The sequence below is a fragment of the Pseudorasbora parva genome, chromosome 18 (genome assembly GCF_024679245.1).
Source record: "Pseudorasbora parva isolate DD20220531a chromosome 18, ASM2467924v1, whole genome shotgun sequence".
Taxonomy (NCBI): Eukaryota; Metazoa; Chordata; class Actinopteri; order Cypriniformes; family Gobionidae; genus Pseudorasbora; species Pseudorasbora parva.
The window spans coordinates 12,611,126-12,635,584 of NC_090189.1; the positions used below are offsets into that span (position 1 = coordinate 12,611,126).

The 24,459-nt window shown below is 39.5% G+C and overlaps 1 protein-coding gene and 1 long non-coding RNA gene across 2 annotated transcripts; both read right to left on the reverse strand.

Annotated features, from left to right (window-relative positions):
* Window positions 1-1,568: 1,568 nt before the first annotated feature.
* LOC137046295 (uncharacterized) lies at window positions 1,569-7,951 on the reverse strand. Its single transcript, XR_010898927.1, has 6 exons — window positions 7,718-7,951; window positions 6,157-6,493; window positions 5,869-5,992; window positions 4,409-4,505; window positions 3,962-4,021; window positions 1,569-2,852 (listed from the first exon to the last, which is right to left on the reverse strand). It is a non-coding gene; the product is annotated as an uncharacterized lncRNA (long non-coding RNA).
* A 6,644-nt stretch (window positions 7,952-14,595) lies between these two features.
* On the reverse strand, window positions 14,596-24,290 carry rfesd (Rieske (Fe-S) domain containing). Its single transcript, XM_067423409.1, has 4 exons — window positions 24,134-24,290; window positions 15,781-15,959; window positions 15,569-15,603; window positions 14,596-15,456 (listed from the first exon to the last, which is right to left on the reverse strand). The coding sequence occupies exons 2-4, from the start codon at window positions 15,929-15,931 to the stop codon at window positions 15,145-15,147; spliced, it is 498 nt and encodes a 165-aa protein (XP_067279510.1). The 5' UTR covers window positions 15,932-15,959; window positions 24,134-24,290; the 3' UTR covers window positions 14,596-15,144.
* Window positions 24,291-24,459: the final 169 nt, after the last annotated feature.

Genomic DNA, 24,459 nt, shown 5'->3' on the forward strand with positions numbered 1-24,459 from the left:
AAGAACCTGTCATAAAATACCATATATGGGCAAGGAAGTGTGACGCATCTCCTCAACTGAGTTGTCATTGGCTTTGACATTTTCCGGCACCGACAGGACTGGTTGTGGTTGGACAATCTTTAAACCCGTATTAAAAAAAAGTTAATGTTGCAAAGTACGTTTTGTTGTTATTATTACGTCAGTAATGCATTCAGTTAACAATGCGGTGTTGCTATGTTGTGAGAAATTACCTCTTTACCAAGATCCTAACCCTAACCCTAAGTGCAACTTCACTGAACTACAAACTAAGACAATGGCGTTCCATCGATATAGTGACAGAGGCTTATGGGTAATGCAGTTTAAAACGTGTAAGAAAGAAATTGGAACCATTACTACCTTTTAAGAGCAAAGGGATATCTAATCATGTTCATTGTGTAAACCTCTATGAGATATTTGAGAGGCAGGCTGAATTTGGTATTTTACTTGAGCATTTAAAAACAAAAACCTTTATATCACCTTTTGATAGATAGATAGATAGATAGATAGATAGATAGATAGATAGATAGATAGATAGATAGATAGATAGATAGACAGACAGACAGACAGACAGACAGACAGACAGACAGACAGACAGACAGACAGACAGACAGACAGACAGATAGATAGATAGATAGATAGATAGATAGATAGATAGATAGATAGATAGATAGATAGATAGATAGATAGATAGATAGATAGATAGATAGATAGATAGATAGATAGATAGATAGATGGATGGATTTGAAAACGGTGACCAACATTATTTAGTTGTCATACAAATTTTCTTTTTGAATCTATCATCAGACTTTGATGCTCTTCTAGGGGACTATACTTGGCCCCTGGGGATGGCAGGGCAGTAAAACACACACAGATGTATACTTATCATGGACATGTGTGAAGTGTCACATTTATATTGTCTTTTAAACGACTTTCAATCTTTAATTCAGTCATAGTTAACAACAGAACGAGAATATACCCCCAAAGTTATCAAATGCATATATAGAACATGCTTCTCAATGTATTTAACTAGAACAAGAATACAGTGTTAACAATAAACGAAGACATCTATTTAAACAACCAATACACCTTGTGACACTTCATTGTACTATGTGCATGCTCATCTTGCTTGTAGTTCAGGGGTCCATGTTGATCTTTCTCTGGTGCATCACCCTCAGTGTGAAGTGTCTGTAACAATATAGCCGATACAATCTCTTCAAATGCATCTTTCAACCTTCCCTTCACTGTAATTTGTCATATTTACTGTATTCAACTCAGCATCTAGGCAGCATCTATATGCAGTGGTTACATTCTAGCAAATTATTGTCCTAAATGACATTAATATGACTAAATGTTCATGTCTCAATTAAACCAATCATGGTCATTTTATGTATTTATTTATTTTAAATTGTGTATTTATTTATTTTAAATTGTGTATTTAATAAACACCATGCTTAATACAGAATATCAACCATACTTTATCCAAAACTTTACTGGACAATACAGCTAATGTTACATATAAAGACATGTCATTTAAGAGAAATAAAAATGGGTTATGTTAAAACCATATGATGTTTATTAGTTCACAAATGAAGCTGCCACACAAATTCATGCATTGTGAAATCACATCCAGTTTCCTTTTCATTATCAGAGCTATACTGGTTTTATTCCTCTTGCTTGGCTGTCCATATCTCTAAACAATTTGCAATTGTTATCCATCATTGTACAGAACAAATGTTGAACAAAAGACGTGACCGATTCAAATAAAATCCCTTTACTGTCACAATACCATGAACACAAGTGTACAGTTGATGAAATTATTTTGTGCAAACTCCGCAGCATGACAGTATGGATGACAAGTATAGAACACATATACAGTATTAACAATGTACACATAAGGGACTCGATACAGGTAGAGAGAGAACAATATACGGTACAATATTATACTATACAGAGAGCACTAAATGAAAACAATAATAAACACAATAATTACAGTATACATATACCACTGTCGCCTTTTTCAACTAAATATTCAAATAAATTTTCAACTAAATTACTGATCTACCTGCATTGTCACTATATGATAATTAGTTTTCTTCAGAGCGGCTGTATAACCAAATCAAATTCTGTAGCATAATTTTTTTGTGTTAACACTGTGAAGCTGCTTTGAAACAATCAGCATTGTAAAAAGCGATATATAAATAAAGGTGACTTGACCATTGCAATGCAGCATGAATTAGTGCAAATATATTGTTAGGGTGCAGTATACTACTGAGTCAGAGTCCAGTCAGTGTAACTGATGGAGAGCAGTGCATATGAGGTGTGCTGTGTGTGGTGTTACTGGTACGAGTTCAGTAGTCCGATTGCCTGGGAAAAGAACTCGTCTCGCAGTCTGCTGGTGCAGGTTCTGCAAGAACGTCTGCCTGATGGTGATGGTGAGAGCAGGCCATGGCTCGGGTGGCTGGAGTCTGATGATCCTTTGGGCTTTCCTCACACACCACCTGGTGTAGCTGTCCTGGAGGGAGGGAAGCTCACCTCCAACAATGTTCTGTGCAGTTCGTACCACTCTCTGCAGAGCTTTGCAGTTGAGGGTGGTGCAGTTCCTGCCAGGATGCTTTCCACAGTGCATGTGTAACTGATTTTAGGGTTTTGGGGCTCACACTGAACTTCCTCAGCTATCTGAGGAAGAAAAGACACTGATGAGCCTTCTTTAGCACTGCATCAGTGTAGATGGGCCATGTGTGGTCACTGATCACTGGAGATATGAACACAGAGCTCAAATAGTTCCTCAGCTCTACTGATGCAGTGTAGCTTTTTCTCAACCAGGGGATGAAGACCTAACATAAGAAAACATGTATTTAGGAGGTGGTAAATAAATAAACAATATATTGTATTATTTATACGCATTGTATTTATATTATATATATATATATATATATATATATATATATATATATATATATATATATATATATATATATATATATATATATATATATATAGGAGGTTGTTGGAGGTATGGGCCAAAATAATTCTTTCACAACTGTCTCTAACTGATGATTTAACTGATGACTTGGTGCCTACAGATTCCCCCCGTCAACAAAGACTATCCCTGCGTCCCAATTCGCATACTATCCATCCTAAATAGTATACGAAAATAGAATTAGTATGTCCCAAATCGTAGTATGTTGAAAAGAGTATTCCAAAGATTCCCGGATGGTTTACTATTTCCGGTCCGAATTCACAGTATGGATCGATGGGCACTCTAACGGCTGATATTGCCCACAACCCATTGCGAGTTGGACGAGGATTCGATTAGAACTACAAACGCGGATAAAAAGCGTTAAAAAACTACAAACATGACGGATGTGCGAGTTCGATGGTTAAGTAGAGAAGTTTAGATAAAGGGGTTTGAGTGACCCTATCAATATTTAACCTGACAAAAATATATTTATTCAGTGTTGTCCACATTATATTTCACCTGCAGCAGCATTGTGAACTTTTGTAATGACATTTTTGGCCATTAACTTTTAAATGCATCATTATATTCAAACTGCAAACACATGAGGAGAGTCTCTGCATTAAAGACCCACAAATGGCAGATCAACGAGCGGCTACATTTCTCTCCGATACGGTAGGAGATTAATCTGAATGTGGAGGATTTGAACTGTGACGAATCTGACGATGATTGACAGGGCAGATAAACGGTGACGGGATGCACGTAACTAAGCGACAGAGTCCGTTAAAGATGGCGAAGTAGTATGTCCCGAAGCTTGCATACTTTTCTGCTACACACTCAAAAGTATATACTTTTTCTTCACAAAAAGAGTACATACTTTTAGGACGTAGTATAAGTAGGCGAATTGGGACGCAGCATATATCTGGCCTTAAAGCCGCTTCTCTTTAGTCTGGGCCATACAAACTGACCAACTGTGTAAAGACTGACCTGACCATTGTGTGTGTTCAATGCCAGGTAGCAGCTCCTCTACTTCTTGATGTACTATTTCTGTACAAGTAGAAAATGAGAACATAATACAAGCAGTCATAACAAATCAGTAATCTATTGAAAACTCTTTAGTACATATGTACAAAATGCATATTTCTTTATCAACTGGCTTTATCCTCCTTCAAACAATCAGAGAAAATAATAAGTCAATAATAATTCTAGAAAAAAAAGAGTTTTGTTGAATAACTTGTGACTGTGAATAACAGGTGTCTCACAATATTAAGTAATTTCCTGCCCAAATTACAAAGATAATGGCACAGCTGATTTGCTCATTCTATAAAAAGATTTATAAGTGAAAAATGATAACTGCTGACTTGAACAGTCCTTTGAGAGATCAACATCAAATGCTCTCCTACATATAATTGCATTGCTTGAATACAGACATACCAATGGAAATGTGGACCTTTTCGTCATTCTGTCTTTTCTCTTCGGGCACAAGCTGGCCATGTTCATTCTTCATCCCCAACAGGACTGGTTTGGATTGCTGTAAGCAGTTAAGAGGCATTTTTACACCAAGGAACAAGTCCACACAGCAGCTATATAACATTTAATGACACAGAGGAACAATATTGTTGGAATCATTTAAAAATATTTTTCCAGCTGATAAAAAACAAAAAACTTGACAGCCAATTAGATCACTTAAAATGGCAGACAACATAACCACAGCACATGCTTATAATAAACAGAAATGTATTGTCCGTGGGTGTTGATGTTAAAATAGTTATCATTATAGTTATTGGTCTTGGTGTGAACAAACTTAAATGATCTGATGTGTCATGTGATATGTTAAACTATTATTTCTAGACTCTTGCTTCTTAAACAGATGTGTTCAATAAAAAAAAACATTGAGAAAAAAGGCAGACGTGTGTATGAGGTGTGTGCAGATATCATGTACTGTTGGAACGGAAGAAACATTTCCCATTTGTAAAGGTTAATATAGAATAAAATGGACTTAATATAAAATGTCTGATATAAACTGTCTGACTACTTACAAGGGACACAATCGGCACGAGACTTGAGACAATAGCCAATGACAGCAGCAGGAATAAAGCCATAGAATTTTGTACAAGTTTGCTTGTCCAATATCTTATGAATTTGCTGACTTGGTAAATTGTATGAAGTATGTAGACTGGATAAACCCAGGCCGATCTGCCAGTGATTTGATTTCACCTTGCAGCTCAGTCTGGAAACCTGCACATTCATTTCTACTGCTTCTGTTACACACTTTTGCGGAAACCAATCACAGACTGGCTTATCCACCAGGTGGGCTATTGGTGGATTTAACACCATGACGGATAGAGAAGCGATAGGTCGATGCTTATTGCTCACGCCTCTTGTGGTCTGATTGTTTGATGGACTATCAATTGCAAACGAAGTCATTTGAATTAGGCCCATTGATCATGCCTCTTGTGCAGTAGAAAATACTGAGCAGACTCCCCAGACCAATGTTCAATCTTAAATTGAGCTTGTTCTGGTGATAGCGAGACAATGAATCATGGCCTTTTTCACACAGAAAGCGTGTTTGCTTTGAAAAACGCGAGTCGCGAGTCGCGGGCAGTGGAATGGGAAAATAACCCGCAAGGTCTTGAGATGAGAAGTTGAAATGATTTTAACTTGAGCCCCGACTTTTTATAATGTTATGTCATGCACGAGACATTGCAAAAGACGTAAGGTGTAGTGCGTATTTACATATATAAACAATCTGTGTGAACTACTACTACGTCGACATGACATCCCCATCTTACTGATGGAGCAGTGTGATATGTAAAGTTTAAGAAACCTCCAATGCTGTGCGAAATGTAAATGCAGTGATGTTCAATCAAGGGTTACGACAAAAACAGACATACCACTGGAAATATTTACCGCTGCAGCTTTTTTTCTTTTCTTCAGTCTTCTCCATAAACTGCCAAATTCATCCCACTCCACGAACAAGACAGGTTAAACAAGCCCTTGACATCACTTCCTTTTCAGCTGAAACAAAGGGAAATATATATATATGTTGAGGCAGTGTTAAAAATGATCTGTGACCAATATATATAAGAGGAAGGACTTTAAGGAAAGTTAATAACATATAACATAATAAAGATACATTCCTTAAAAACAAATCTGTTAAAGCTAAATGTGTTCACCTTTACCTGTGAAGGGCTGAACCTTTAAAGGACTTGTTCAGCCTCCATTGCAGCTTCTTCAAGATCAGCATTGGGAGCTTTGAAGTTCAAGTTCCCTTTTAATACTAGCAGCTTTCTGATAAAACTTGTCAAAATTAGATTTTGAGTTTTAAAAATATGCCAAGATATGTGTAGATGAATTACAAAATACAGTTCAGAAAAAAGCTGAGAGACAGAGAAAGACAAACAGACAGAAAGATAGACAGACAGATAGTAAGTTAGCTTTTGCAAGAGATGGCTTCTTAAAATAACTGTTGGATTTAAGGTTGTTGTTGGAGATGGAGGAGCAGGTGATCTGAAGACACTGCAAGACAGAAAAATATTAAATTACAATAACATAAATATTGAATTACAAAAAAAATATATATATATTAAAGGCATGGCAAGTGTTGGGGTTATTGTGGTAGAACCATGGTATGCAGTGCTTTAACTACTAATAGAACACAGTAAAAGTACAGTTACTGAGGTAAAACCATGGTACGTGTCATGGTTACTGTGCTTTAACTACAAATAAAAAAGTAAAACTATGCTTACTGTGGTGAAACCATGGAAAGTATTGTGTTTACCATGCTTTAACAACAAAATACCACAGCAAAACTATGGTTACTGAGGTAAAACCATGAAAAATTTTTTATTGAGCTTTAACAACAAATACCACAGTACAAATATGGGTACTACTACTGCGGTAACTTTAATAGACTAGCAAGTGTTGTGGTTATCGTGCTTTAACAACAGATACCACAGTAAAACTATGGTTACTGTGGTAAAAGCATTGTAAGTGTTGTGGTTACCATGCTTTAACAACAGATACCACAGTAAAACTATGTTACTGTGGTAAAAACATTGTGAGTGTTGTGGTTACCATGCTTTAACAACAGATACCACAGTAAAACTATGGTTACTGTGGTAAAAGCATTGTAAGTGTTGTGGTTACCATGCTTTAACAACAGATACCACAGTAAAACTATGGTTACTGTGGTAAAAACATTGCAAGTGTTGTGGTTACCGTGCTTTACCTACAAATACCACAGTAAAACCATGGCTACTGTGGTAAAAGCATTGCAAGTGTTCTGGTTACCGTGCTTTAACTACAAATACCACAGCAAAACGGTTACTGAGGTAAAACAAGTGTTTATTAAACTTTAACAACAAATACCACAGTAACACTATGGTTACTGTGGTAAAAGCTTAGCAAGTGTTGTTACTGTGCTTTAACAACAAATACCACAGTAAAACTACAGTTACGCTGGGAGAAGCATGGGCTGCTTTTACTACACGACATGCTCGATATACTATGGTAAAAACATGGTAACATCGTGTGCACTTTTAACATGATCCCTTTCCCATCACTGGGGAATTTCAAATGAATATTACAATGAAAACTTACTATGCTGGCGTCCTTATTAATGATTTGAACGTCACCGTGCTTGAAAAATCGGACAAAATGTCCCATATTAAAACACGACACATGATTTCATTCATAAATACGTGACGATCGACTACTTTACGGGATGTATGGAACCCCTACCTGTACGTGTCTCGAAGTCATCTAAAATCCATATTTTTATAGGAATAAACAAACCACTTCGAATAGCTGCAAGAGTTTAACAAAAGAGCAAGTAGATAGAAAAGCCACAATGAATTGAGGCGAGAGTTTCTTAAAGTGACATATCTCCAGCTGCCGGTAGGGGCACTATTATAGGAAACGCTTGTATTGGTCGTATTTAAAGGTATGGATACACGACTTATATGGTCGTATGGGTTGGAGGACTTGTTGTCAAATCCTTACACTTTCCCACTGAGGACAAAATGTTCACTTGCTGCCTAATATATCCCACCCACGAACAGGTGCTGTGATGAAGAGCTAATCAGTGTTATTCACTTCCCTTGTCAGTGGTCATAATGTTATGCATTATCGGTGTATATCACGTTATAATATAAAAATCCAGATCTCAAGTACTTTTTTGTAACTTTGTTGATGTTTTTTACATGATCCCTCATTCATTTCTGAACCGGCACAATACGTCATATTAGAAATAAGATATTTATTACATATGAAAGTTTTGCATCCAATCAAATTAATTATGTTAATAAATAAATCAGACAATGCACCGGCAATATAGTAATATCCTAGCAGTTGTGGTCTTGATCAGCCTTGAAACTAAATCCTGAGTCCTCTAAGTCTAAGACCAAGATAAGACCAAGTACAAATGTGGTCAAGACTGAGACAAGACCTTTAAAATAAGACCATAGGTACAGGCTTGAGTACTACAACACTAAATCAGTGCAGAACACTGTAAAGCAGGGGTTCTCAACTATGGCCCTTGTGCTCCACTGTCCTGCAGAGTTTACTGATCAAATTCAGCTATATAACTAGTAATCCTGAAGAACTTGATTGGCTTGTTCAGATGTGTTTGATTAGGGTTGGAGCTAACTCTGTAGGAAAGTGGACCTCGAGAGCCAGAGATTAGAACCCCTGGTGTAGACATGTGGGTTGTCTCTTTTGATATGGGCTGTCAGTAGGCTCCTTTAGGTATCATTCTGGAAATGTTCTAGCCATGCCCTAGCAACCATATAGCAAAATAAACAAGCCGCATCTCAGCACCATAACATTGAGAAGGTGAAGCTGACATCACACGTGCTGAGTTCTGGGTAACGGTCTTGTTTAGAAGCCATATTAGGAGGACGCTGCCTTTCTGCTGGTGAGTTTAGATGCAGTGGTTTGATTTTGTATGACATTTATGTTGCATCGAAAAATGCCATAGTAACTCACATCATCGTTCAGGGTGAAAATTGGACAATGTAATACATTTTTTCACCTTTTAAAACTAAGGGAAGTAGGTTGAGGGGGTGATGAGAAGACAGCAGCAAATCTATTAATGATGTCGCGGCGTTCCAGGCAACACCGCCCTAACCAGTTTTTTCAAACTTCTAACTTACCCGTGAAAATGCACTGGAACGGCAGTCAAATTATTTTTTATGTCTTGCAGAACAGTCAAGAGTGTAGTACTGCTAGATAAGTGTCTTCAGTGTCCTGGGAAGAACTGTAGACTGATGATGCTATTTCAGAACATTGAAGAGCTTCAGTCAACCAAAAGGGTGGACGCAATATTAATGTCAAGAGACAATAATAAACGAGAGATGCACATCAGTCAGGAGGGAATATTTTAGACCCCTCTACAAAAGTCTTTCCACCCACAAAGTAAGCTCGCTTGTTCTCTTTTTTTGCCTTTTCCACGACGGGCCATTTTTTTCTTTGTTCTCTTTCCACTGTAGATAGATCCTGGGATATTTTCAGGTTGTTGTTTTTAAGAAAACTCGAATCTTCAGCTGCACACCCGGTCGCACTATTGGTAAAACATCGGAGGTATAAACTGGACGATGGTTCCTCTGGGGGCCTCATTAACAGTTTTGTTAGCATTAGTAGCAGCTTGAGGTCCATTCTTACTTTTTCTTTTCTCGGATTTTCCCATTTTAATAGCAGTATAGTAATTAAATTTGATCTAGTACAAAAATTGTTCCCGGTCAATTTCTTCACGTTAAATCAAACTTTTATTTTGACGGGTTGCTGTGACCTTTAGGTGTTTCACAATGTCAAGGATGGTTCCTTGACATTGAGAAACGCCTTTTGAGTGTCTGTTTTCATGATATGACAGTTTTTTCCCCCAAATGAAACGGTACATTCTCACGAAGTGATGGTTTATGCGTTCGTCAGCAGAGGCTAAAAAGACAGCGAGGGAGTTGCGCCCCCGTCATTCACACAGATGCAAGCTGGGTAAAATCAACCATGCATTGCGACCCAGCAGGTTTACAACTGGAAATGTGAAACTACCCAGTGGTGTTTAAAATGTGATCAAATAAACCAACAAAAATTACCCAACAGCACCCCCCCCCCCACACACACACACACAAACCTGTGACAGTCACGAACTCTGAGTCTAAGCCTCTGACGTAACATAGCCTGCGTAATTCAAATAAGGTATTGCTCTAACGTTATTTATCAAATGTTATGCATTATCACAAGCTTTCCTAGCGTTGGCTACTTTTCAGGTCATTGAGTGCAAGAATAAATTAATACCAAATACATTTTCCAAATATACAAATAATTTAAAATAAAAGGTATAACTCGTCTTTGGCTTATGTGCTATTTTTTTCTCCCCCCGTTTCCCTAAAATATGAGCAATGAGTGAGTACCTTTGGCGATAGAAATGATTGAAAATGAGTGTAAGCCCCGTATTGTCTACCATGCTTTGTTGTAAACATCTGCTACCACAATTTGTTGAGCTCAGGCAGTTTGGCATGACTTTGCCTGGAACGCTACAAGTCATGGTTTGAAGTCGTAACTTACGGGCTCAAAAAGCTGCCTGGAACGCAGCATAAATCCACTGCCTTTCACTCAAAATAACTACATTGCTGAGTGATTTTGAAAGTTTTGTAGGCTATTTTGTTTGGTTTAATAGTTAACATTTGTGTATATGACTCTCACAGTGTTGTCGGCTTGTGAATTAGCAGAACTTGCAAAACTGTTAACAAGCTTCTAGGGATTTGATTTTGGTTTGGTTGTTGTGTGTTGGAAAAAAAAAGAAGTGTCTGTCCACTGAATATGACCAGCTCCGATTCCTCACTGTGGCCACGGGAAAGTGAATATTTACAATGGCAACAATAAAACTTCAGTTATATTTAAACATTCCCACCAAAGAAATGGCTAAACTTCTTTTAGCTTGTTGAACACATCTTTATTTGGACATTTCTACGGAGTGACGGCTGAAGCAGCAGCGAGCGCCCAGCACGTTTTTTTTAGATACACGGAATTCTCCAAAACCACAGTGAACACGTTAAATTATCATGCAATGCAATAAAAATAGCTTATCTTCCCTGTAAACAATGCCATGGAGATTGTGAATATTTAATTTAAAGGTTATTAGGCTATTAATTTTAGTATCAGTAGAGTTGTATTTAGGCCTACTTAAAAATAGTATTCACAACTTCCAAAATTAATTTATTATCTAATGGGGATTTGTCATGCCAGACATTAAGCTACAGTCCTTCCCATTCTACAAGCTAAAAGAAATGATTTCTTTGTCAACCGGCTGAAATAAATAATAAATAATAAAACATGCACTTTTCTCAAGCATTGCTGAGAGGTGTATATGCTATTTTGAGGCTGCTTGGGTGGTGTACCATTGAGAACATTTGTTTCTAAAGGGCAGGGTGGGTTATTGTAGGTCATCTGCCATGCAGAATCTTATTTCTACTCCAATGCACAATCACGTGCCCGCCGTGTACATTCTTGGCCCAGAGATCACAACCTCTCCACTGGGAAATGTAACTCTTGATCTTACACAAGCTACACACGTTATTCCTCATTGAGAATGCTAACAGTCTATTCAGTGCCATTAAATAACAACAGGCCTTATGTGAGGAGGATATACGTTACAGTAACTGCATCATCAAGCTGTTTTTTTTTTTTAGAAGAGTCCATAACTGCAATACAAGGAGAAAAGGCATGAATGGATATAAATGGATGAAAGGTCTTTTCTTGTCCTTCCTTTGTGTAAGAGATAAAAACAGGATTTGTTAAACAGGCACCATTTGAGTTTATTAAAGGTTCTACTCTCAGCTAAATAGATTCATAATCAATAATTCTGGATAATTTAATACATTTCACTTACTCAGCACACTGCTGCATGGTTTATCATTTTTCAAACCAGTGCTATGGCATCCTAGCCTAGAAATCTAGACGCACCCTAGCGGCAGCAAATTTAATCTGCCCGCGAGTGTCGTCTAGCAACCACAGACAGTAAAAGAAATGGACAGAGCGATCCCATTGACTTCAACGGCGGAAAATGAGGACAATCATATGCACTCACTTCCTGATGGCTGAGCGAACTGCGCAGACTCAGACTGAGCTTGACGACGTAGATGTGACGTAAGCAACCTGTCTGACAGCTGTAGGTCTTCTAGTAGTTGTGGAAAGTGAAATCTGAATCACGTTGTTTAAATATTTTCTCCTGTTGCTTTTAGTTCACTATCGGCTTCTCCCCATTCTTCTCCTTTGACTTTATCAGACTTTATGTCTCCACGTCCCCCCGACTGCCTCATAGACAGTAAAAGATTGTTTCTGTGTCTATACGGTAATTTCTCAACTGTGTGACAGAGTCGCGTTGGTTATGATGCAATCGTTAGCCTATTTTTACAAAAACAGCTTCTACGGGGCGATAGTGTAAGATACAAGGTAATGGAGCCTTTTATGTATTGTTGTGTTTCTTTATAAATAAACAATGGACAAATGGAGTCTTTAAACACCTCAGATGTAAAGTTATTCACTGTCAAAGTGACTCAGAAATGAATGGGAGTCAATGGGATGCTAACAGCAAGTGATGGCTTGGTTAGCAATGGCCACCTCTATGGGTGGAATGCTTTCCGAGTGCTAGATTACCCCCTTGCTAGCAACTCTCAATACCCTTCTGAGCTGTATTCCCCTAACTCTTGCCAGGCCAATCACATCGTGTATAGAGTCGGTGGGCGGGGCCATAATGATGACGGCCGAGTTGCGTTTGCGTGCTTTTAGTAAACACAAAAACTGGCGAACGGCGATCTTTCGAATCAGCTTTGACCGCGACTCTGGAAGACTTGGAGTTAAGCTTTTCTCTGAGAAAAGAACAAAGAACGGCACTGAAGTCATTCTTAAAAAGGGAAGATGTGTTCTGAGTTTTGCCGACCGGATACGGTGAATGTTTAATCTATCAACAAGCTCTGTTTCACCTTCGTTGCTCTGGGTGGTTGTAGCGCTATCCTATCGCGTGCAGAGGGAGTTTGAAAGACAACCGTTTATCCCGCCCCTCGGATTGAGCCCTGTCAATGGTGAGTTTCCAGACCAAACATCTTCATGTGGGTCTGGCTTGTCAGGGTAATGGCAGCCGGATGTTGCAATATGCAAAATTACATTAATTATTTATAAAACTATTTTTAATATTACTTTAATTCAACAAGAAGGCATTCAATTTATCAAAAGTGAAATTAAATAAATTTATAACATTACAAAAGATTTCAATTTCAAATAAATGCTGTTCTGTTAAATGTTCTATATGTCAAATAATCAAAAAAATTAAGCAGCACAACTGTTTTCAACATTGATAATATTAAGAAATGTTTTCTTAAGCACCAAATCAGCATATTAAAATAATTTTCGAAGTAATATCCAGCTTTAAAACAGTTATTTTAAAGTGTAATTATATTTAATAATATTACTGTATTTTTTATCTATAAATGCATCATTGGAAAGCATAGGAGACTTTTTCACAAGAGACTAACCACATACAGTAGTAGAGAACATATACTGACCAATCAGAATCAAGTATTCAATAAAGGTCTGTTATGAATCCTGCAGAGCTAAAAACTGCACATTATTATAGCATACTAAAAACACTCACACAACACAATATGCATCAGCACAACATATAATAAGAGAAGCATTCATATTTCAAAAGTCATATTGAGCAAAGTTAATGCCATACAAACCACATTCAATAGGTCAAAAGTGGTCTGCGACCCCACAACCCAACTGTGTCCAATGGTCTAAGAGATCTGGTAGCCCAGGATTAAGGTTGGACACACTATCCTGTGGAGCAAAGTCAGTTGTAAAGTAAAAATTAGAAGAATAAGGGTTGCCTAGCCCAATGGTCAATTAAAAATTCAAAAGAAGCCTATTGATCATATCCTAAATATGCCATTTCCATACCTAAAATACATATTTTACAGTCACTGTATTGCAAATTGAAAACCACTATATTGTAGGGATCATAAAATCAGCTCAAAATCTCCCCACAAGTGGCTCTTCTTCACAAAACGTCAAGCCACTGATTAGTGCAAAGCACATAATATAACATATTTTAATACAAGCATTTCAGTCAAATATAATTTATGCAATATGTCAAGCGTTTTAATCCGCAGGGGGGAAACCAACCCATGGCAACAGTTTAAAAGTAACCTAATTCCAGGAAAACCGCAGACTTGGCAACCAGGGGTGTCTTTTAGATTTGTGAATGACGTGGGGAGAAGGGCTTGTTTAATTGTCTGGTGTTGTGCTTCATTGGGTCTAATGTGCCAGTTTTCAGGTGTCAGTTTATCAGATGAGAGACAATTAGACAACACAGACTATGCTGTAAATAAAACCATTCCACATAATCACACAATTATGAATGATGTCTAGGCATGCAGGAGCCAAACAAATGGAATTATTTATTATAATATGAAAATGAATTTATGTACGCCAATAAGATTGTCTAATTTCTGGCACTTTGCCATTTACTCTTTCTGATACGCTTGAAGTTGATGGTCATTGTTACTTTTCAGTATATTTCATGCATGAAATAATAATTACATGGCAAGTGAGATATTTGTGCAAGAATCAACTTGGTAATTTATTGAAATCTTTGCTAAATTAAACATGGCATTATCAATGTCGATATGATCTCACAGACTGAAAACAGACTACAAACTTTCCATTATAAAAGAGAAAAAGTATACTTTCAAATCATCACCAAAAATATTTTGATTGTCTTTTTTTATTTTTTTACTACTATTATTATTGCATTTCTGTAACTAAAACAGTAGACCATTCCCAGGAAATGCTTGAAATAATAAAAAAGTACACTTTAATATAAGTAAGTATGAAAGAAGTGGCTTTAGATGACATTGAGTCAAATGCATAAAATGGTAAAATCTTTTAATACAAAATAATTACATTTTTCAGCTGAGAAATTTGGGCTGAAAGACAGGCATCACAATGAATCATGGAGGTTTAGTCTGGCACAGTCACAAAAAAAGGGTATAATATTTTGATTCATGATGTCAAATCACAGTATTATTCAAGTAGAGTGACTCTGAAATCATCAATCTTAATATATGCAGTTCCCTTAGGATCTCCGAAGCTCTCGTCTCTGTTGCCACAGACTAAATGTCTTCATCTGCATTCACGTCTGCGTCTCCATCCTCCGACTCCTGCGCATCTCTCAGTTCTGCCCTACCCTTCTCAGTCTGATAATAGTCTGACTCAATCCACCCGGGGCAATTGGACAACGTCACAAAGATGTCTTCGTCTACTTCCGTCACTTTGTGCACTCTCTGCTTTATGCCTTTGGAAAACCACCGCGGGGTAGGGACTCCTTCCATGGGGACTTTGGCCTTGTATAACCCCTCACCTTCAGCCAGAGTGATCTTATACTTGTGCTTTGGGCACACAATACAGGGCTTGTTGTTGATTTCCTGTGCATGAAACATTAAACGGGTTCAGAGTTCAAACCGGAGGTAACAATGCGTTTCAAGCGCATCTATGGATCACTGAATGATTTAGCTGCTTGAGCAGAAATCCCTTTACCTCAATATCTCCTGTCTCCAAGGTACTGCCAGCATCTGTTAAAAAAAAAAAGCAGACATATAGCCCACAATAATCTGACCTGGGCGAATGACCTGTGGTTCTGGGCTTTTGCCTGGCACACATGCTCAACAGCATTGCTACAGTGCGCAGTCTGCAACTTTGTCTCCCTCTAGTGCAGAAAAATAAGCAAAGATGCTTTTCATGCTACTCACGGTAACACTGCAGGTCCATTGCATAGAAAGTTCTCTGATGATGTATAATAAGAATATCTCTTCCATCCAGAGTTACAGTCATTCTCTTGGCCTGAATGAGATCATCTTTCTTGCCGATATAATACAAACGAGAAGGCTTCTTTTCATCCATGGATGTGGTGGGGTTTTAATTATGTCTTCTGTGAAAACAGAGTTTTATAAATACAGGCCTAACTGACTTATTTCAATGCAATCCACCTACTATATATACACAGTTGTCACATGTCACAGTTTACTTTATTTTGCTATTATCACTTACTTAAATGAAGTAGTGTCCTGCACCCACTAGTAAAAAATTGTTTTTGGTGTGCTTGTGTGTCTGTATATTTATATATATACTTCTTAAATATATATAGGCTATATATATATATATATATATATATATATATATATATATATATATATATATATATATATATATATATATATATATATATATATATATATATAAATATATCTGTCAAATGTTTTAGAACGATAATATTTTTTTAATGTTTTTGAAGAAATCTTTTTTGCTCACCAAGGCTGTATGTATGTTATTAGAAATGCAAAAAAAAAAGCTGTATTTTTGTGAAATATTGTAATGATTCGCACGTTTGGGATGTGACGTCATCCAGAGTGACAAACACGGGAGAAGGGACAAGCTGGATGAGCACACCTGCGGACAATTTATAATTGTTGTGTGGTTTTAAAAAGGGGGGGAGGGGAAGAATACACGGGCTTCTTGTGACAATGTATTGTTGAATACGGACGTGAGTGTTTCAAGCTTGGAGGGTCTACGGGGAAAGAGGGGCCGTTTTGTGGCGTTCGTGGCTGGCTAGCACCACCGGCGCTGAAGAACACCGGGGTACCACTTATTGGCCCGGAGGTAGACAGTGGGGGAACATATAGGTAGAGAGGAAAGGGAACATAGGTGGACCCCGACAGGCTTCACTCAGGAAAGACGTCCCCTAATATTGCTGCGGAGGAGAAGGGCGTGTCTTCTCAGTGACGGCGGGGTGTCGTCAGGCACGGACAGGGAAGTCCAAAACTATTTTATCTATCCATTTCATTTGTGTATTGTCTGTCCTGGTCAGCTGTGTGTGCGCATGCCCCGTTAAATGCTGTAGGCTGAATATGTGTACTGGTTATTATATTAAGAGGGTTTTAGTGTGCTGTGTTTATGATATTGTCCACTATTTATTGGTTGCTGTGAAGTTTGAGTGTGTATTGGGTGTCCATTTTTAAAGTGTGTGCACTGTAGAATGAAATGAAATGACCAGTGTATGTATTCAGGATAGCCAAATGTGACAATGCCAGAAGGCTGCTATTATTGTTAATAAAGTGTATACTTCCTTGATCAGGTGGCTCTTGTGTGCATTGAGTGCTCCTCCCGGACCAAACCGGGTTAAAATTAAAGGTGGTGGCAGCGTAAGTGCAAATCCACAAGATAGCTCCATAGCGCCCCTTAGTGGCGACGGGGTTTATTACACTGGTGGCAGCGGTGGGACGGAACCCAAATATTGTGTATAAATATATATCATAATTTATTTATTTTGTTTCTTCTTTTGGTTAGAACATAAATAAATAAAATGGAGCGTACTGAAAATGCACATTCTAGTCAAGAGCCTGTTGTTCAAGTAGCCATGGATAGGATCCCTGTTACTAATAGCATAGTGAATCGCCCAGTCTTTATGCCAGAAACATTTACAGGTAGTGGCCGGGATTGGTCTGATTGGTCCCAGCAATTTGAGATGGCAGCAGAGGTGAATAATTGGAACGGGGAAATTAAGCTGAAGTTTATGTCTCTTTTATTGTCTGGGCGAGCTAGGGATGTATTTTGCGGTTTGACAGCAGAAGATCGTAGTAGTTATGAGAAATTAAAAGAAGCTTTGAGCAAATGTTTTGATCCGTGTGAAAGTGAGGATTGGAACCGTGCAAGCTTGTCATCGAGAAGAAGGTTGGCAGGGGAAACTGCACGTGAGTTTGGTAATGCTCTAAGGCGATTGGTGGCTAAATCTTATCCAGTGGCCAATGGTGATACGCAAGATCTATTAGCACGCGAACATTTTATTGCTCATGTGGGGACGGGTGAGCTAAGAATACAGCTTCGTAGTGCTAGACCGGCTACATTAGAGGCAGCCATAAATTTGGCTTCGGAGCTCGAACTTATTAGAGAATTAGAGCGTAGCCAAAGTACACCTGAAGCTAGGGTGCGTGGAGTGTCTAATACCACTTCTAATGATGTACAAATGACTATTTTGCTTGAAACTGTAGAGAGTTTGCGCCAGGAAGTTAAAGCTTTACAGGTGACCGTACAAAGTCTTAAACCCCAAGCTAATAATCCCTCCCCTTTTAGGGCCCCTCAACAATCTGAGTCACAGGGTCCCAGTCGCGGTCTGAGAGGTCGTGGTGATGTGTGCTGGGAATGTGGCTGTGACCGTCATTTGAGAAGGGAGTGCCCCTATGTACAGGGAAAATAGAGGGGGCAAGCAAAGAAGGCCAAATGCTTGCCCCCCTCCCTGATTATACGACTGGCCTACAGATTAGTGTTTCTCTCAGCGAACAGGGCGTAGGGGTGTTGTTATCAGCCAGAGTGGGAGGAGCGGTTTGTGACTTGCTGGTAGATACAGGTGCACAGGTTTCTGTTGTATCTAAGGAATTTTGGCTGCAAGCAACAAAGGGAGGTTCTGAACTAATGCCCTTTTCAGGGAGGGTGTCGGTGGCTGATGGGGGACAAATGAATATTTTGGGAAAGTGGTCAACCGTATGCCAGATTGAAATGTTGGCTTTGGCCACAGATTTTTTAGTAGCCGATATACCCTTGCAGGAGATAATTTTGGGTACTGATTTCCTGATGAAATTTGGGGCTGTAATTGACTTGAGTTCACAATGCTGTACCTTAATGGGAAAGTGTCTGCCTTTACATGTGGGCAATGTCAATAATAAGACCAGGACTGTGTCAGTGAAGCAGGATGTGATTGTTCCTCCAAGGACAGAGGTTATAATTCCTGGTAACGTTGAAGGGGTCGGATTAGAGTGTATAGAAGGAATGTTGGAACCCTCTGATAGATTGGTTACAGATGTCTTGGTGGCTCGTGTGTTATGTAGGGTGGAAAAAGGGGTGTTGCCACTAAGGGTCATTAATGTAACAAGTGATGAACTTACCTTAAGAAGAGGGATGACCATTGGAACCCTCTGTACTGATGTTCAGATAATAGAGAGTGCAGTTAACACCCCAGTATCATTTAAAGACTCAGAGCAACCATGGACAGCCGAAGTACTGTTACAATATTTGGGGTTGCAAAACAGGGAATTGGAACCAACACAGTTAAAGTTAATTAAAGAATTGTTAAATAACTATCTCTCTGTTTTTAGCAAGAATGATACAGATCTAGGACGGACCCATAGGACCCTCCATCAAATTGATACAGGTGATGCAAATCCCATTAAAATGGCCCCTCGTCGAGTACCACTTCATCTGCAACACGAGGTAGCAGACCATGTGAAGCAGATGCAGGAAAGCGGCATTATACGGCCATCATGCAGTCCCTGGGCCGCCCCTGTTGTTCCGGTGAGAAAGAAAGATGGCGGGTTGAGATTTTGTGTTGACTATCGCAAATTAAATGATGTCACGAGAAAGGATGCATATCCTCTTCCACGCATCGATGATGCATTAGATAGTCTCACCCATGCCCAGTGGTTTTCTACTCTGGATTTGGCCAGTGGTTACTGGCAGGTGGAAGTAGATCCTAAAGATCGCCCCAAGACTGCATTCATAACTAGACAGGGGCTATTTGAATTTAACGTTCTTCCTTTTGGTCTATCCAATAGTCCAAGTACATTTCAACGGCTCATGGATTTAATCTTGGCAGATTTACAATGGTCGGTGTGCTTAGTATACTTGGATGATATAATAGTCTTTGGTAAAAATTTTGAGGAACATCTGGAGCGGCTGGGCCATGTTTTGTCCAAATTACAGACTGCCAATCTCAAAGTAAAGCCCTCTAAGTGTAACTTGTTTGCTACCAAGGTGCAGTACCTTGGTCATGTTATTTCAGCTGAAGGGGTGATGGCTGATCCTAGTAAAGTGGAGGCGGTACAAGCATGGCCAACCCCTAAAAACCAGACAGAGGTACGAAGTTTTTTGGGCTTAGCATCTTATTACAGACGATTTGTAAAGAGCTTTGCAGAGTGGGCTAGACCACTGCATAGGCTGACAGAAAAAGGTAGACGATTTCAGTGGGACGGTGGTTGTCAGGCTGCTTTTGATAAGTTGAAATCTTGTCTTATTACTGCTCCAATTTTAGCGTATCCCGACCCCCAGCGCCCTTTCATCTTAGATACTGATGCAAGTGATGCCGGGATAGGAGCTGTTTTGTCCCAGGAAGTGGATGGCCTGGAGCGAGTGGTGGCATACGCTAGCAGAACCTTGAGTAAACAGGAACGAAAGTATGCCACCACAAAGAAAGAATTGTTAAGTGTGGTCACATTTACAAAATATTTCAAACACTTCCTTTTGGGGAAAGAGTTTTTGTTGCGAACAGACCATAATTCTCTCCGGTGGCTGCATAATTTTCAGGGGGTGGAAGGCCAACTGGCCCGCTGGTTGGAACAATTGGCTGCCTTTCAATATAAGATTGTTCATCGACCTGGTAAGGATCATACTAATGCAGATGCATTGTCAAGGTTGCCTGCGTATTTAGGGGATGCCATCATTAGCCCTGTTAACCAGTTAGAAATTGAACCTGTAGTTCAAGTTTGTGCCTTGGAGCAGGGCGTGATATTGGAGCAGGGAATAAGGGAGGGAGAAGAAGAGACTAAACTGACAAGAGCCCAGCAGAGTGATTCGGAGCTGAGTTTGCTGTTAAAATTGAAGAATCAGGGTGGGAGTAGACAGGAGAGTATGAACGCTTATCCATCCCTTAAAAAGTATGCCTTGGTCTGGGAACAGCTACAGGTCCAAGGGCAGAGGTTAGTCAGGGTGTTACCTGCAAAACCAGGTTTGAGGGCTAAGACCCAAGTTGTTATTCCACAGTCTATGGTGCCAGAAATTTTAGGACTGTTGCATAATGTAACTACTGGGGCTCATTTGGGAGTGCAGAAGTTGCAGGGAAAGGTGGGAGATCGTTTTTATTGGCCGGGGTGGCATAGAGATGTGAAGCGTTGGTGTCAGGAATGTCCTGAGTGTGCGGTTCGTAAAGAGACTGGTCCTGCCCCTCGTGCCCCCCTCGTTCCTTCTGTGACATTTCGCCCCTTTGAACGAGTGGCACTTGATATACTAGGCCCCCTGCCTGAAACGACCCTTAAAAACAAATATGTTTTGGTGGTGGGGGATTATTTTTCAAAATGGACCGAGGCATATCCACTCCCTAACCAGGAGGCAAAAACAGTAGCTAGAGTTTTGGTAGAGGAGTGGGTGTGTCACTATGGAACCCCTAGAAGCCTACATTCTGATCAAGGTAGGAACTTTGAATCAAATTTGTTTGGGGAACTGTGCCGGTTGCTGGATATTAACAAGACAAGGACCTCTCCATACCAGCCTCAGTCAGATGGAATGATTGAGAGATTTAATCGTACTCTGCTTTCTATGCTATCTTTTTATGTAAACGATAATCAGCAGAACTGGGATGTTCTGTTGCCTTATGTGATGATGGCATATCGGAGTAGTGTCCATTCCAGCACAGGTTTTACCCCCTATAAAGTTCTGTTTGGCCAAGAAATGGTTCTGCCCATTGATATAATGATGGGTGTAGATGGTCAGGAGAGATTTACAACTGTAAATGAGTATGTGGAGAGGGTAGCTGAAAGTCTCTCTACAGTGGTACAATCAGTGAAACATCATCAGGCTAGAGCTTCTGAACATCAAAAGCTACATTTTGATTTTAAAGCCAGATTTCAGTATTACTCAGTAGGTGAGTTGGTGTGGTTAAAGAATAAGGCTAGAAAGAAGGGGGTGAGCCCAAAATTACAGAAACGGTTTAAGGGTCCATATAGAATTTTGGAAAGGGTATCAGAAGTTCTGTACAGAATACAGCTTGAAGCAGGAGGCGCTGATCATGTGGTGCATTTTAATCAACTAAAACCTCATGTTCCTTCTATGGTTGCAGAGTCTTGGGGTGGCCAAAGGACCGGAACTGACCAGGAGACTATACCTAGCCAGACTACTTGGAGAAAAGAAAAGGGTCCACGCTTTGGGTCTAGCTGGGTGTTCCGACGGTCACGGCCACCTGATATCCCTGCGGTTGATTTCCATCCACCTGCTTGGTCTAGGGCCACTGAGAGGGCTCATCCAGGGGTTTCGTCTTCTCCAGTTGGAGGATCTGTTCCATCCGTGTCGCCTACTACTGTTGGGGGCTCTCAAACTGTACAGCTCCCTGTTGAGGCTGTAGGGTCTCATCCCCCTGCTGTAATTTCAGACATTAAGGAGCCTTGTTCCCTTGGGGTTCCTGATACAGATGGGGAGCCCTCCTTATCTGCTACAACGAGGAGTGAAGGGTCTGTGGCATTGGGGCAATTGGACTCGCCAACCTTGTCTATGGCGGAAGAAACTTCCCTGCCAATTGTGTTAGACTCTGGGATGCCTGAATGCGCAAGAGCCCAGAATATAGAGGGGGGCCGACCTGTACGGACACGGAGACCCCCTGTGTGGTTCAAAGATTATGCTGGAACCGAGTAAGGACTCGAGGACGAGTCCATGTTTTCAAGAGAGGGGGTAGTGTAATGATTCGCACGTTTGGGATGTGACGTCATCCAGAGTGACAAACACGGGAGAAGGGACAAGCTGGATGAGCACACCTGCGGACAATTTATAATTGTTGTGTGGTTTTAAAAAGGGGGGGAGGGGAAGAATACACGGGCTTCTTGTGACAATGTATTGTTGAATACGGACGTGAGTGTTTCAAGCTTGGAGGGTCTACGGGGAAAGAGGGGCCGTTTTGTGGCGTTCGTGGCTGGCTAGCACCACCGGCGCTGAAGAACACCGGGGTACCACTTATTGGCCCGGAGGTAGACAGTGGGGGAACATATAGGTAGAGAGGAAAGGGAACATAGGTGGACCCCGACAGGCTTCACTCAGGAAAGACGTCCCCTAATATTGCTGCGGAGGAGAAGGGCGTGTCTTCTCAGTGACGGCGGGGTGTCGTCAGGCACGGACAGGGAAGTCCAAAACTATTTTATCTATCCATTTCATTTGTGTATTGTCTGTCCTGGTCAGCTGTGTGTGCGCATGCCCCGTTAAATGCTGTAGGCTGAATATGTGTACTGGTTATTATATTAAGAGGGTTTTAGTGTGCTGTGTTTATGATATTGTCCACTATTTATTGGTTGCTGTGAAGTTTGAGTGTGTATTGGGTGTCCATTTTTAAAGTGTGTGCACTGTAGAATGAAATGAAATGACCAGTGTATGTATTCAGGATAGCCAAATGTGACAATGCCAGAAGGCTGCTATTATTGTTAATAAAGTGTATACTTCCTTGATCAGGTGGCTCTTGTGTGCATTGAGTGCTCCTCCCGGACCAAACCGGGTTAAAATTAAAGGTGGTGGCAGCGTAAGTGCAAATCCACAAGATAGCTCCATAGCGCCCCTTAGTGGCGACGGGGTTTATTACAATATTATTAAAATAGGCCTAAAACAGCCTAACTGCTTTCTATTTGAATATATTTCAAAATGTAATTTAATCCTGTGATGCAAAGCTGATTTTTGAGCATCATTACTCCAGTCTTCAGTGTCACATGATCCTTCAGAAATCTGCTCAAGAAACATTTATGACTCTTATAAATGTTAAAAATTATTATTATTTTATTCTTTGATGAATAGAAAGGTCAAAAGAACAGCATTTATCGGAAATATAAAGCTTTTGCAACATTATAAATGTCTATACTGTCACTTGATCAATTTAATGCAGCCCTGCTAATTAAATGTATACATTTCTTTAAGTTATTTCCAAAAATGAATAAATAAATACAATTCTTACCGACCCAAAACAAATAAATGTTACTTTTTCCCCGATGTGCCAATGTTTGTGCAATATTATATAAACCATATATATAGGCCTTCTAAAACTGTACATTTTTATTGGGCCTGTATATTATCAAATTGTGTATGAAGTAGCCTGATATTGTTCAAAAGTAAATGCAAATAGGCCTATAAAGAGTTTAATATCTATAAGATAAATCAGCTATGATATAGGCTACTTCTTAAACATTGTCACGTATCAAATGCATTATTTAACACATTTAACATTTAATCGATCATTTAAATTAACATGTTAGCTGATTTATATGAATATTGCTGAACAAAAAAAACAAAAAACAAAAAACGAAAGAGTTTTACCTGGTCCTTGGCTTGGTCGCTGTGAATCTTGTGAAATGTGCGCCCAATGACGTTTAAATGTCTTCTGGTCTGAGGATCCCGTTATCTCCAGTCCACCGGGTGGTGCGCCAAACCCTATCAGTCCTGCAGATCAGGACCCACTCAACGCTTTCAACATTATCTTTCTTTAATGTACAAAACTTAACAGCGCATCAATAACTGACAGATTAATACACTTCGGGTTCTTAGAAACCAAAATAAGTTTTAAAAAGGTGCATTTGATTGTAATTTGTGCAACTAGCCTATTTGACCTAGCAACATATTATTCAAACTAATATATATATATA